The sequence below is a fragment of the Mixophyes fleayi genome, chromosome 1 (assembly GCF_038048845.1).
Source record: "Mixophyes fleayi isolate aMixFle1 chromosome 1, aMixFle1.hap1, whole genome shotgun sequence".
NCBI classification, from domain to species: Eukaryota; Metazoa; Chordata; class Amphibia; order Anura; family Limnodynastidae; genus Mixophyes; species Mixophyes fleayi.
In genome coordinates, this window is record NC_134402.1 from 444,757,740 (window position 1) to 444,772,273 (window position 14,534).

Genomic DNA, 14,534 nt, shown 5'->3' on the forward strand with positions numbered 1-14,534 from the left:
GCTACATTCTCACATTTTCACACAGGAATACTCCCCAGGGGAAAGTTGGCTTATCTCCTGTGCTGCCAAATTCAAGGCCATGAGCACAGTCTCCTGGAAACAATGAAAAACTCCTACAAACTAGCTGTATCTAATCTGTCTTTAAGCTATAAGAGAACAAAATGGCTATAAGGCAACAAGATGGCGTCAGCTTAGCAAAATCACATTTCTCATGGTCACAGTGAGACAATTAATAGTCTTGTCTCCTGAGGACTTAACTCATTCTTTAACTTTCAATGGTTACTTCAAGATAACTGGGAGTTTGGGGTTGCTGAATGAAGGTCTGGTTTAGGGGTAAGAACAGCTGGAGCTTGAGGATCTCATACAGTCAGTATCATGTTGTGCAGCCATGTGATGACTGTGTGTATAGTGAAGGGTTTCAGTCCTCATGATCCAGAATATGTCACCCTAAATACTGATGCCTGAAGGTCAGGATGGGGCAGATCCAGCTCCCACTGAACCCTCCATCCATTGCTATACAGGGAACACTGTAATCTTGGCCGGATTCTTCCTAATATCATAGATCTGTCCCCTGAGATCCTGCACTGCTCTGTGACGGCCGCTGGGGGCGCAGTCACACACCAGCCTCGGGGATAGCGCAGGTCGCTCGCGGCTCTATGATGTGATGACGGAAGTGACGTCAGTTCCGGTGTGCTGAGTGACGGCGGCGGAAGAAGGTCGGTGTTGTGATGTGTTGGTATCTTGTGAGAGCGTAATATTGTAACGTGCGGTGTATTGTGGGGTGAGGGCCGGCTGATAACATGGATTACCCGCAGTACAGGAGGTGTCAGCGCAGCCATTGTCTGTAATTTACTGACATGAGATATCAGGGTGCCGTGCAGTAGCTTAGGAGATGATGTGCCGCCATCCAGTAGGTCAGAAGATGATGGGGCGCTCAGGGGATGGTGGGGCGCCATCCAGTAGGTCAGAAGATGATGGGGCGCCATGCAGTAGCTCAGGGAAAGTGGGGCGCCATCCAGTAGGTCAGAAGATGATGGGGCGCCATGCAGTAGCTCAGGGGATGGTGGGGCGCCATCCAGTAGGTCAGAAGATGATGGGGCGCCATGCAGTAGCTCAGGGGATGATGGGGCGCCATGCAGTAGCTCAGGGGATGATGGGGCGCCATGCAGTAGCTCAGGGGGTAGTGGGGTGCCATCCAGTAGGTCAGAAGATGATGGGGCGCCATGCAGTAGCTCAGGGAAAGTGGGGCGCCATCCAGTAGGTCAGAAGATGATGGGACACCATGGAGTAGCTCAGGGGGTAGTGGGGCACCATCCAGTAGGTCAGAAGATGATGGGACACCAAGGAGTAGCTCAGGGGGTAGTGGGGCACCATCCAGTAGGTCAGGAGATGATGGGGCGCCACACAGTAGCTCAGGGGGTAGTGGGGTGCCATCCAGTAGGTCAGAAGATGGTGGGGTGCCACACAGTAGCACAGGTGGTAGTGGGCTGCCATCCAGTAGGTCAGAAGATGGTGGGGCACTACACAGTAGCACAGGGGGTAGTGGGGTGCCATCCAGTAGGTCAGAAGATGATGGGGCACCACACAGTAGCTCAGGGGGTAGTGGGGCACCACACAGTAGCTCAGGGGGTAGTGGGGCGCCATGCAGTAGCTCAGGGGGTAGTGGGGCACCACGCAGTAGCTCAGGGGGTAGTGGGGCACCACGCAATAGCTCAGGGGGTAGTGGGGCGCCATCCAGTAGGTCAGAAGATGATGGGACACCACGCAGTAGCTCAGGGGGTAGTGGGGCGCCATCCAGTAGGTCAGAAGATGATGGGACACCACGCAGTAGCTCAGGGGGTAGTGGGGCGCCATCCAGTAGGTCAGAAGATGATGGGACAACACGAAGTAGCTCAGGGGGTGGTGGGGCGCCATCCAGTAGGTCAGGAGATGATGGGGCATCATGCAGTAGCTAAGGAGATGGGGCACCACGTAATAGCTCAGGGGGTAGTGGGGCGCCACACAGTAGCTCAGAGGGTGGTGGTGCGCCATCCAGTAGGTCAGGAGATGATGGGGCATCATGCAGTAGCTAAGGAGATGGGACACCACGCAATAGCTCAGGGGGTAGTGGGGCGCCAACGCGGTACTCAAGGGATAGTGGGGCGCAATCCAGTGGGTCAGAAGATGATGGGGCATCACGCAGTAGCTAAGGCGATGGGGTACCACACAATAGCTCAGGGGGTAGTGGGGTGCCAACGCAGTACTCAGGGGATAGTGGGGTGCCATCCAGTAGGTCAGGAGATAATGGGGCATTATGCAGTAGCTCAGGTGGTAGAGGGCGCTATGCCGTAGCTCGTGGTAGAGGGGCACCATACAGAAGCTTAGAAAATAGTGGGCGCTTTACATAAACACAGGAAACTATAGGGTAATATGAAATGGCACAGTTTAAAGGGGTAGTATTTTGCAGCATCGGAGGTCCCACTGAAGCTTTTCCTCACCCATAGCAGAAATCATGGCAGAGAGCAGATATGATACATACACTAGAGTGTGAGTTGAGGTTAGAGGTTTGGGTTACATATTGAAGCACACGACTAGTTTGGACATACAGCTTCATTAGGCTTGTGGGTAGATGTTGCTAACGCTCAGGGTGTTTTGATAGTTGTATTTTTTTCTCTGCACTTGTGCTTTCTAATATAATTGTATAAATATGTCATAAGGGATCTGCATATATAGGACCTGCTGCTGGCAAACACTTATAGACACCACTGTTTCTTTATGGATAGAGTTGCCACCTAGTGTGGAAAGAATATAACTTTGCTTTTATTTCATACCATAGATTTATTGGAGTTATTACTTAAAACTGATGTACAGGGAACATGTGTAACCTATAATAACCAATCAGATTCTTACATTTTTCTAGTGCAGTTCATAAAATGTCAATAAAAGTCTGGTTGCTGTGGATTACAACATCTTTTCCCTATCCACCAGTTTTTGTAAATGTACCCAATTGGCTGTAAGTCTTTCCCCAACTATGTTGCAACCCTATCTACCCGGTCAAAGTCCAGATTAATTTTTACAATGTACCTTTTCCCCTAGACCAGCAACCATGGTGTGCATCCCCTGCATTGTCATTCCAGTCCTCCTGTGGGTCTACAAGAAGTTTTTGGAGCCCATCGTATATCCTTTCATATCTCCATTTATCAACCGAATTTGGCCAAAGAAAGCAGTTCAGAGTGCTCCGGCCTCCGCTAACCAGGAGAAAGTAGAGTGCAATGGCAGCAGTAAGGTATGGCTCACGTATATATGTGCGCTCTCCTCTGTTCCTGACTAGTTTTAGCGATTACGCCAATCACCATCCAGTAACACTAGCCTGTTGTTAAAAGGTTTTCATTGTTTTCACATTAATAATGCTTCATGCATCTTTGCTATGTGCTGGTTAAAAAAATAAATATCTATATATGAGTAAAACAACTGCACACAAAAAACAGACAAGATGGACCTGTAGATTATTTTCTGATGTCAAATTCTACGTTTTATGTTGGGTAAATCCATCGATAAGTAGCAGTCTGAGAAGTTTTATTTCAGAAGCTTATTTGGTTCCATATAGTTGTTAATGGGAAATATAATTTCTGGTCTCACTGGAGGATTTCAGCTGTTAAAGGTTTTCAGGGAAACATCATTGTTCCCCGCACCTCTTAGATTGTAAGCTTGTTTGGTCAGGGCCATCTTTGCCTTCTGTTTCATGTCATTGTATGTTGATTGTATCATGATTCCCTCAGTGTACAGCGCTATGTAATATGTTGGCACTACATAAAAGATAATGTTATGTCACTAAATGAGCTTATAACCACAATGTTCTTTCAGCTGGTAAAATGTAATGCTCAGAAATAGTAGTGACACCATCCTGAAGCTGGGTACACACTATAGAAAATTACCTTCTGCTATTACTGTAATGATTTCACCAACGACTGAAAATCCCGATGAGTGTAGATTCCTGTGTACACACCTATACGATTTACCGTCAGATCTGTGCTCTTCATCTCTCATAACCATCTGCTGAAAAGTGCTTGTGAGTGTGTACACACTGCCACATTTGCCCGACATTGTTCCATCGTTGATCATGATTTTTAGGAAGTTTATAGAACCAAATCAACAGATACAATGTGTTTTGGCGCAATAAAACATGATTGTGGGAGCGTACACACTAATGCAATATCTGACCAAATGTTTGTTTATAATATGATCTGCACAATTATTGCATCAGTGTGTACACAGCTTTAGGGGTGAGAGAGCAGTAGGAGTGGCTGATACAGAATTTAGGCTGCAGCATATGTACATATAGTTTCGTAACATAATGTACAGTGGTGGTTTAAACCCATCGCCATAAAAAAATGCTCAATCTACTTTTAATGAAGCTTATCATCAGCTTACCCATTTGCCCGGTTAGTGAACACTCTCACATAATAAAATGTATTTTTTTTGTGCTCTGTCCAGGCACGTACTTGTAAGCAAACAAAAAGCATTCATACAAACCAGCAATTGTAGTGAAAAATAATTAAAAATGTAATTTATAATAAAAAGTTTACAGTCTCATGCCCACTAAATGGTACCTGCACCCCAAGAAAGGACCCTAGGCTGCCATGGACATAGGGGTCTAGTGATGGCAGCGTATTTAGTAGACAGCTGCCATCTATAGTGGACATTTATAAACTCTCCATCGATCAGACGGTGTTAAGCATTACCTGCCAATGAAAATGCTGAATATATTTAACTGGTTATGACACATCAAACTATAATTTTAGTAGTTTAAGTTCTTTGTGGTCTGTACATGTCGTTCTGCAGAGCGGTCCAACCATGTGCATAGAAAACACTCTTATCTGTGTATTTATTTCATTGTATTTGGTGTTTAGAACAGGAAGTCTATAGTCAAATTTGTATCTTTCTCTTTGCAGCCGCACAGCAATGGAACAGTTGATCAAAGCGTCGATGGAGGGAATGAAGAAATCGCCAATAAAAAGACTGACTAACTCGTCTCCTACTTATTAAGGGAGATCTAATTAAAGACTGTAACTTTCCTGACCTCTAAATTTCTAGCTTAATCACTGTCTCTCGCTTTGCTGTTAAAAGGGCAATTTATTTATTGACCGTTAAATGTAAAAATAACAAAACTTTTGTGTATATTAATATATTGCATTCCAGATTTTTTAGAAATACTTTATTGTTCAATTTAATAACAATCATATCCAGTAATAAAATGATTTACTGTACCATCTACTTCCTGCTTGTAGACCCTATATTCCATGTTTGGTCCATGTTCAGGCCCCAGGCTTCATCTAGACTATATTTTGTGCATTAAATATCTTATTCTCTGTTGAAGATTAGCCACCAATAAAATACAAGTTACTTTATGTAAAAAGTATATGTGCAACATTCAAAAATACATATGTACAAGTTTCAGAATATACAGTATGTGAGGTAAAGCTTTGGTAATGGGGTAAGACCATTTCCAATTACATCCAACTTTCTCCAGTTGTATTATGATCATGTCCAGTGGCCAGGTCATGTTGGGGGGGTGTAGTGTCCTATGTCTGTATACAGTGTAATATAATTGTATTATGATCATGTCCAGTGGTCAGGTCATGTTGGAGGTGTAGTGTCCTATGTCTGTATACAGTGTAATATAATTGTATTATGATCATGTCCAGTGGTCAGGTCATGTTGGAGGTGTAGTGTCCTATGTCTGTATACAGTGTAATAGAATTGTATTATGATCATGTCCAGTGGTCAGGTCATGTTGGGGGTGTAGTGTCCTATGTCTGTATACAGTGTAATAGAATTGTATTATGATCATGTCCAGTGATCAGGTCATGTTTGAGGTGTAGTGTCCTATGTCTGTATACAGTGTAAGAGAATTGTATTATGATCATGTCCAGTGGTCAGGTCATGTTGGGGGGTGTAGTGTCCTATGTCTGTATAAAGTGTAATAGAATTGTATTATGATCATGTCCAGTGGTCAGGTCATGTTGGAGGTGTAGTGTCCTATGTCTGTATAGAGTGTAATAGAATTGTATTATGATCATGTCCAGTGGTCAGGTCATGTTGGAGGTGTAGTGTCCTATGTCTGTATACAGTGCAATAGAATTGTATTATGATCATGTCTAGTGGTCAGGTCATGTTGGGGGTGTAGTGTCCTATGTCTGTATACAGTGTAAGAGAATTGTATTATGATCATCTCCAGTAGTCAGGTCATGTTGGAGGTGTAGTGTCCTATGTCTGTATAGAGTATAATAGAATTATATTATAATCATTTCCAGTGGTGAGGTCATGTTGGGGAGTATAGTGTGCAAGAAAAGGGCTTGCAATATCTCATTGGGAAGGTAAAAAATGGGTGGATGAGGGGCCTAAAAATTGCAATAAGATGTGCAGTGAGGCTGATAATGGAGCTGGTTATGTGACAGTACAATGAAGTACAAGTTTTAGATATATTTGTTATATATCTAGGTTATGAGCCCCTCAATGTGCAGTGCTGAGTAATATGTTGGTGCTTTATATATAAAGGATAATATATAAATACAGTGCTCCGATTGAGGCAATATGTGCTGGTATGACATACCGCCACTTTTCCCCACTTCATTTCATGTTGCACACATGATCTACAAGGATGCGCTTTGTTTGCTGCACATGTGAACATAAGCTTTGCAAACACTGATGGTAAAGGACTGTTGAGGGGTGGCGGTGGGGCAGTCTGCATTAGGGGCTGTCTGCATGGCCACTGGCTCACCACCACTTTTGGACTGACAGGAAGAAGGGCCCAACCCATCTGCAGCCAGCACACACACTACTTATATAACAAAATAAATGTGGGAAAACCTAAAAAAAACAGTGCATAGTGCCACTTCTACAGTATACTTTTGACACATCAGGATATGCTGCCTACAGGACATATGCTCCCTGTGTTCTGCTCTCTGCAGGGCTCTCTGCATCTCACATTAGAACAAAGGTCCGCACCCTGTGGCTCTGCAGCTGTTGTGGTACTACAAGTGCAAGAATGTCCTGACAGCCGGCACTCCTCATCTGTGATACATTGGTAAGAGGCCATGCTGCTACCTGTAGTTCTACAAGCCCGGATACCTCTGTATTACAGCGCTATGAGTTATTCAGCTTCAATCCTTGCCCCGCCCACTCAGCGGGACACTCGGCATGACTCCACCCAACCCGAAGCACAATCTGCATGTCCCCGCCCCGACACAGAGACAGTAACCAGGCAGCTAGGTTGAACCCACCCTAATGGCTCAGTTTGGTGACGTCACAGCCGCTGCCCCGCCCACACTGGCTGTCAGTTGGAAGGACGGGTGGGGTCACGTGACGGTGGTGACGCAGCTGCTCTCAGCGACGTGGAGTGATGGCGGCTGCGGCTGAGTGACAGCAGATACCGGAGAGATAGGTGAGAGCCGGGGGCGGAGGGCGAACAGACTGACCCAGTAGGGAGAGGAACAGTGATAGCTCTCTCTTATATAGTGCGTACTGCAGTGTATCATGTTACCTCTACCTGTCACCACCCATCCTCATCACTCCATCCTTCAGCAGCACTCACCTGTCCTCACCCTCATCACTGCCTGCAGCAGCACACTCACCAGACCTCACTCACCCTCATCACTGCCAGCAGCAGCACACTCACCAGACCTCACTCACCCTCATCACTGCCAGCAGCAGCACACTCACCTGTCCTCACCCTCATCACTGCCAGCAGCAGCACACTCACCAGACCTCACTCACCCTCATCACTGCCAGCAGCAGCACACTCACCAGACCTCACTCACCCTCATCACTGCCAGCAGCAGCACACTCACCAGACCTCACTCACCCTCATCACTGCCAGCAGCAGCACACTCACCAGACCTCACTCACCCTCATCACTGCCAGCAGCAGCACACTCACCAGACCTCACTCACCCTCATCACTGCCAGCAGCAGCACACTCACCAGACCTCACTCACCCTCATCACTGCCAGCAGCAGCACACTCACCTGTCCTCACCCTCATCACTGCCTGCAGCAGCACACTCACCAGACCTCACTCACCCTCATCACTGCCAGCAGCAGCACACTCACCAGACCTCACTCACCCTCATCACTGCCAGCAGCAGCACACTCACCTGTCCTCACCCTCATCACTGCCTGCAGCAGCACACTCACCAGACCTCACTCACCCTCATCACTGCCAGCAGCAGCACACTCACCAGACCTCACTCACCCTCATCACTGCCAGCAGCAGCACACTCACCAGACCTCACTCACCCTCATCACTGCCAGCAGCAGCACACTCACCAGACCTCACTCACCCTCATCACTGCCAGCAGCAGCACACTCACCAGACCTCACTCACCCTCATCACTGCCAGCAGCAGCACACTCACCAGACCTCACTCACCCTCATCACTGCCAGCAGCAGCACACTCACCAGACCTCACTCACCCTCATCACTGCCAGCAGCAGCACACTCACCAGACCTCACTCACCCTCATCACTGCCTGCAGCAGCACACTCATCTGTCCTCACTCATCCTCATCACTGCCTGCAGCACTCACCTGCTGCATTTACCTGTCCTCACTCATCATCATCACTCCATCCTGCAGCAGCACTCACCTGTTCTCGCTCATCCTCATCACTCCTTGCAGCAGCACACTCACCTGTCCTCACTCACCCTCATCACTGCCTGCAGCAGCACTCGCCTGTCCTCACTCATCCTTGGTACTCCCTGCAGCAGCACACTCACCAGACCTCACTCACCCTCATCACTGCCCGCAGCAGCACTCACCTGTCCTCACTCATCCTCATCACTGACTGCAGCATCACACTCATCTGTCCTCACTCATCCTTGGTACTCCCTGCAGCAGCACACTCACCAGACCTCACCCTCATCACTCCTTGCAGCAGCACTCACCTGTCCTCACTCACCCTCATCACTGCCTGCAGCAGCACTCACCTGTCCTCACTCATCCTCATCACTGCCTGCAGCATCACACTCACCTGTCCTCACTCACCCTCATCACTGCCTGCAGCAGCACACTCACCTGTCCTCACTCACCCTCATTACTGCCTGCAGCAGCACACTCACCTGTCCTCACTCACCCTCATCACTGCCTGCAGCAGCACTCACCTGTCCTCACTCACCCTCATTACTCCCTGCAGCAGCACACTCACCTGTCCTCACTCACCCTCATCACTGCCTGCAGCAGCACTCACCTGTCCTCACTCGCCCTCATCACTGCCTGCAGCAGCACTCACCTGTCCTCACTCGCCCTCATCACTGCCTGCAGCATCACACTCACCTGTCCTCACTCGCCCTCATCACTGCCTGCAGCATCACACTCACCTTTCCTCACTCGCCCTCATCACTGTCTGCAGCAGCACTCACCTGTCCTCACTCAATCCCTCCAGCAGCCCACTCACCTGTCCTCACTCAATCCCTCCAGCAGCCCACTCACCTGTCCTCACTCACTACCTCCAGCAGCCCACTCACCTGTCCTCACTTACAACCTCCAGCAGCACACTGACCTGTCCTCACTCATTCCCTCCAGCAGCCCACTCACCTGTCCTCACTCATTCCCTCCAGCAGCCCACTCGCCTGTCCTTCGATCACTTACCTGCACTTACTCTGTAAAGGTGGCCTTGTCTAAGCGATCTTTACAGCACTGCAAGTGAAAGTATTTGTTATTGCTGATGTACTGGCGTTTCAAATCTGTTAATTAGTGATGATGGAGCAACTAGTATTTTTCTGTTGCAATATAGTGTAATGTAACCACACATGAGGAGAATACAATTGTGATGTCACCTTATCATAAGCTTCACATAGAAGTAGTCTGTGCAGTAATTTGGATGTTGATATGTAAAGATAATGGTAGATATTCATGAAACTGGTGCACATCACTCGTTCACTGCAGCCAAACTCCATGTAATATGCAGCTAACATAAGAGTTCATTGAACCTCTCCTGCCTGTTTGCCTACCGCTGAGTGCTTGTAAAACTCTGATGTCTATAAATCTATGAAATGTCTAGATAAAGGTGTCTTCCTCCAATGGTTTAATTATTTACTGAGTCATTATATAAGTGTTGCCTATTGTTATTGTATAATCTACAGTAATTCTACAAAACCATTGCAGCAAGATTCAGTAATATACTGTAGCAGATATGTATTGTCTTACAGCATGTCTGTTACATCTGAAAAATTACTGTTTTCTATGTTCCTTCCTAAAATCAGAAGTTCTGTAGTCTTTAGGTCTCTGCCATTGTCGTGATGCCGAGGTCTGGTATGTGAAATACAGACCTTGTGTGTGAAGTGTAACACTGTCATGTTGTGTATTGTACATCGGCTGTTTGCAGACTGTGCATAAAATTTATCTCTAATTTAGAAGAACTGGTTTTCCCTAATCACATTCATGCTATTTTGGTACATCCTTGATACACCTTTATTTATGAGTCATCACTACTTATGTGGGTTAATTAGGGTGTTTTGCCATGTATTTGTTAGCACAGGTAAGGTTGCAATTGCAACGTACATTTGTATACCCAGTAAGTATGTTAGTGACATTCTTGTGTGATAGAAATTCGGCATCATCTTGCATGAATGTGCATTGTCTGAGATACTGTATGCCTAGGGAGACACGTGATACTGGCTGCCATATAACAGCCAGGCAATTGGCTCAATATCGCGGCGTGTGAGTTGAAAACAACCACAATGCCATAATAATCCATTAGATCATTGTTGGGTGTGTGACCTGTCTGTGCAGTCAACTTCTGATTGGCCCCAACCATGTTTGCCATATTGAACGTTTCTCCCGCTTGCCCTGAGTTGGGGTGGATTGTCATGTATGTATGAATGACTTTTCTGTAAATAATATTTGTGTAATCGTCGTCTTCCAATTTAACAAACTTTACATCTGCTGAGTATCTCAGTAGGTCATTCTACTGTGGACTTATGGCACTAATCACTTTTTTGCTTGGATTTCAGTTAGTTTGATTTGCACTTGTATGTTTTGGGTTTGGGCATGACCCTTATGAGCTGTTCTCTCCCCAAGTTGTCGGAGGCTCCCTTCTATGGGGGGGGGGAACTGAAGATCCAGCTCCTTGGGATAAAGGGGACTGCCTGAGCCTTGTGGCGGAGGCAGCCCCGAAGACCTTGCTCGCTAAGTGACCCTATGGCTCTGGGGTTGGGGATGTAAATGGGCCCCCCATAGCTTTGGTGAAGGGTGATATGAAGACCCTTATCTCCCTGGGCCTTTTGGCTCTGGGGGATGAGGGGTAATGGGGCCCTTTCCCTTTTGGGAAGGGTCCAAAGGCCCAAGCCCTCAGCACTGTTTTTGTTAAGGCTCTAGGTATTGTGGAGCACCGCACCTCGTACTTCAGTAAAAAAAAAAAGTAGGTAATTATACTGTACATCAGTAGCTGTTGCCAGTAGCCTCATGACCCGCTGACAAGTTTCATTGTTATGAGGACGCTCTGCGTCGTGGCCATTGAGGGATTTATAAAGTGAGGACGATGAGATTTCCGCTGTGTCCTGTGATGTGAGATTGGTGCCCTCATCCAGGACCAGTTCCTTTTGTTTGTATTGTTTATCTTGGTGTGTTCGCACAGTCTTATCAGGTTTGTACCTTTTTATGTTTTGATTCACACGTTATTGTGGATGACGATTAGAGGAATCACATCCTGGTATAAGGAGTAGCCATGTTCCGTGTGTGTGAATTGGCACATGTTGTATGTCCTGAGCATGTATGTGTACGTGAAGGTGACATAATGGTATTAGCTGGGCGATGCCAAGGTGCAGCTTTATGATGTGTTGTGAGCTGGGCGTACACCGTCACTTTGCACATTGGCATTGGAAACGGATATAACACTTTCTTGTTGTATTATTACATTGGCCATATTGTTCCTGGAAAATATCTGTGAAAAATATATATATTTTTTTTCTTTTTTCATTCTATTCAAAGATGCAAAGTTATCCAAACGTAATATTGGTTTGTGACTGGATCACTTTAAATTTTTACCATAAGTTATTTATTTTCAAGGAAATAGCGCAGGGCGCTTATTTATATAATTGCAAATGTACTTATTTTTGATGTTGTGTGTATTTTGCTAAAGGAAATATCTTTATTTCTGAGACCAGGGGAGGAAATTCGTTTTGTTTTAACTTTCCTAGATGAAATGCATTATTTCTGAGGTATATATCTGATACAATAAGCTTTTGTTGAGGAAGTATTTTGTGTATTTTGGTATAGGGAAATGACTTGTTTGGGGTTTTGTAACTTTTCTTTGGGAATGTGTATTCTGCAACTGTCTCAAGAAAGGACCCATGTTAATCTCATGTTAATTAGACCTTTTGATGTGTGAGGGTCCAGCACCTGAAGGCACAGGAAGGTTTAATTAGACTTGCTGTTAGATTTCCTGTGTCTAAAACAAGATGCAGGAAATCACAACAAGATAGATAAGTGTAAATATTGTTAGCTTTGCATTACATGTAAATCCATGTTTAGGTAACCATATTTCATCCCGATTCTAAGAATAGCTCAGATCTCAGGGGGCTGGCTTACCCTGTGAAGCTGTGTCCAAAACTGTATAAAAAAAAGCACTGTTTTGTATTGGAAATCATTCTTCTTGTTTCATCTGACCTGCTCATTGGTACCTTCAACCAGTGTGAGCAAATAAACATCACTTGTTTCAAAGACCTGCTTGGAAACTTCTCTATCCCTGTGACCTAGAGAATAGACCCAACTCTAATCCGTTCCTGGCTGTTCTGAATTTTGGACCCAGCTTTCCTGTACCACCGCTCTGCCCGCTACCCGGCAGCTCTGGCCAGTGTGATAGGCCACGGGGGATCCATCCACAGCACCCCTGATCCATAGGAAGAGGTCAGGGGTACCAGCCCAGGTATACCAGTAATGGGGTACACTAGAAGCATCAGTTATCCAGAAGAAACTGGATGCTGGTAAGGAGTCCAGTGGTGGCAACAGGCTCCTCCTACTGCGATTAGAGGGCGCATTTGGGATAACGAAAGGGAACAGTGGCAAAGTAAGCCCAGCCGGTTCCCAGCAACAACAGACAGGGTGGCATAGGCGGTCCATCCTGTCACATGGTTATTTTGTTGCCTGTTTTTGTGTGTTTAAAATTACCATTTAGTGTCTGTCCTATACAGTATATCACTTTTCTGTAGCAGTCTTACTAGCTAGGGTGATCATTAACATCCTCACTCAGTTTCACCCTCTCTGTTTCCGTCCATCCCCTCTAGAATGTGAGCTCTCATGTGCAGGGACCTCTTTCCTAGTGTTTTCCTTACATAATTGTTATTTTGCAGATTTTCATTATGTAAATTTGTTGTTTTGTATTTACTTTTGTCACTTTGTTATGTTTTGTTGTACGTTCTAACCCCCAATAAACAGTACTGCAGAATCCTTGCGGTGCCTTTATAAATAAAATAATAAAGTCATATCAGTTTTTGCTGTATCGGATGAGTACTGATATTACAATGTGGACATGACAAGTAATTCTGCAGAGTTGGAGACCCTGCGTTTCCTATATATTGTTGAGTAATGAGGAGATACGTGGATCACTGGCTGCCCTGATACTACAGCAACCTGCGCCGCTGTATATCATTGCAAATGTACTGATTTTTTATATTATGTTGTATGTTTGTATTGGAAATGTAGTGATATGCCATGCCGGAAGAAATTTGTTTTTGTAACATCTAAAGGCAAGCAATCCCATGTTAATCTCATGCTGATTAGACCTTTTCATTGTGAGTGACCAAGACCTCTTTAGCTTGAATGTGCAGGAAGAGGGTCAATACCTTTCCATCCTGTGTAGTTTTCGTCCTGTGTCTTAGAACCTGTCTGAATAATGTAACAGCAAGTAATTTAGGAAATCACAGATTGGTGTAAACTTTGTTTAAAATTTCGTTGTCTCCAAGTCTAGAGAATATTACAGCCTGAGGGTAAACATTGGATATAATATCTGGCGTTGTGGCGCCATCCATGATCAGAGAAGCTGGGTTACCCCCTGACAACATGTGTGTCAGAAACTGTATAAAAAGACCTCTGTTTGACCATGTAATGTAGTATTATACCATATGAGCTTCTGGAGATCGCTAGTAACTCAAACTAGCATGTCAGGATTCTTGAGCAATAAAACATAACTGCTTAAAGATTCTGCCTGAGACCATTACCTGCTGTACCCTGTGACCAACAGATTAGAGCTTACACTCTAATCTGTTCCCCGGCTGTCGTGTGTTGAACCCAGCCTCTCTATGTCAACGCTCTGCCTGCTATCCAGCAGTCCTGATCCATGGTAAGTGGTCAGGAAGTACCAGCCAGGCCACAGCAAAGGGACACCAGTAGGAGCGGTCAGTAACAGTCGATTAGTGACGGTGAGAGAGAAACCCACCACCAGGTGGCGAAATAAGCCCATCCGGTTGCAGACAGCATTTGCCCAAATCAGTCGGGTCAGCTGAAACAGCAACACCTGCCTATGTATGAACATCTGCTTTTTTCTTCTATTCATTTCACCAT

The 14,534-nt window shown here is 45.7% G+C and overlaps 2 protein-coding genes across 9 annotated transcripts in view; both read left to right on the forward strand.

The window, feature by feature from the left end:
- The first annotated feature begins 613 nt into the window (after nt 1-613).
- On the forward strand, nt 614-5,253 carry C1H18orf32 (chromosome 1 C18orf32 homolog). Of its 3 annotated transcripts, none has more exons than XM_075185835.1 (3): nt 614-716; nt 3,076-3,284; nt 4,932-5,253. In XM_075185835.1, exons 2-3 carry the CDS (start codon nt 3,086-3,088, stop codon nt 4,952-4,954), a joined length of 222 nt encoding a protein of 73 aa, XP_075041936.1. In that variant the 5' UTR covers nt 614-716; nt 3,076-3,085; the 3' UTR covers nt 4,955-5,253. The 3 variants fall into 3 exon arrangements, with proteins under 3 accessions (XP_075041936.1, XP_075041917.1, XP_075041926.1); XM_075185816.1 differs by having other exon boundaries at nt 615-716; nt 3,076-3,265; XM_075185825.1 differs by having other exon boundaries at nt 704-781; nt 3,076-3,265.
- A 2,051-nt stretch (nt 5,254-7,304) lies between these two features.
- The window catches only part of DYM (dymeclin), a 247,205-nt gene continuing 239,975 nt past the window's right edge, over nt 7,305-14,534 (forward strand). For 3 of the 6 annotated variants that reach the window (XM_075185862.1, XM_075185857.1, XM_075185868.1), the window contains exon 1: nt 7,306-7,423. The gene's annotated coding sequence lies outside the window, so the exon portion shown is untranslated. Of the gene's footprint in view, nt 7,424-7,476; nt 7,497-14,534 lie in introns of those variants that run through there. The other 3 variants (XM_075185845.1, XM_075185872.1, XM_075185853.1) reach the window with 2 other exon arrangements.

Bases quoted from the DNA above. Each gene is read 5' to 3' on its own strand.
- C1H18orf32 (XM_075185816.1), top strand. From the start codon at position 3,086: ATGGTGTGCATCCCCTGCATTGTCATTCCAGTCCTCCTGTGGGTCTAC. The intron at 3,266-4,931 runs GTATGGCTCACG...TTCTCTTTGCAG, and splicing joins AGTGCAATGGCAGCAGTAAG to CCGCACAGCAATGGAACAGT.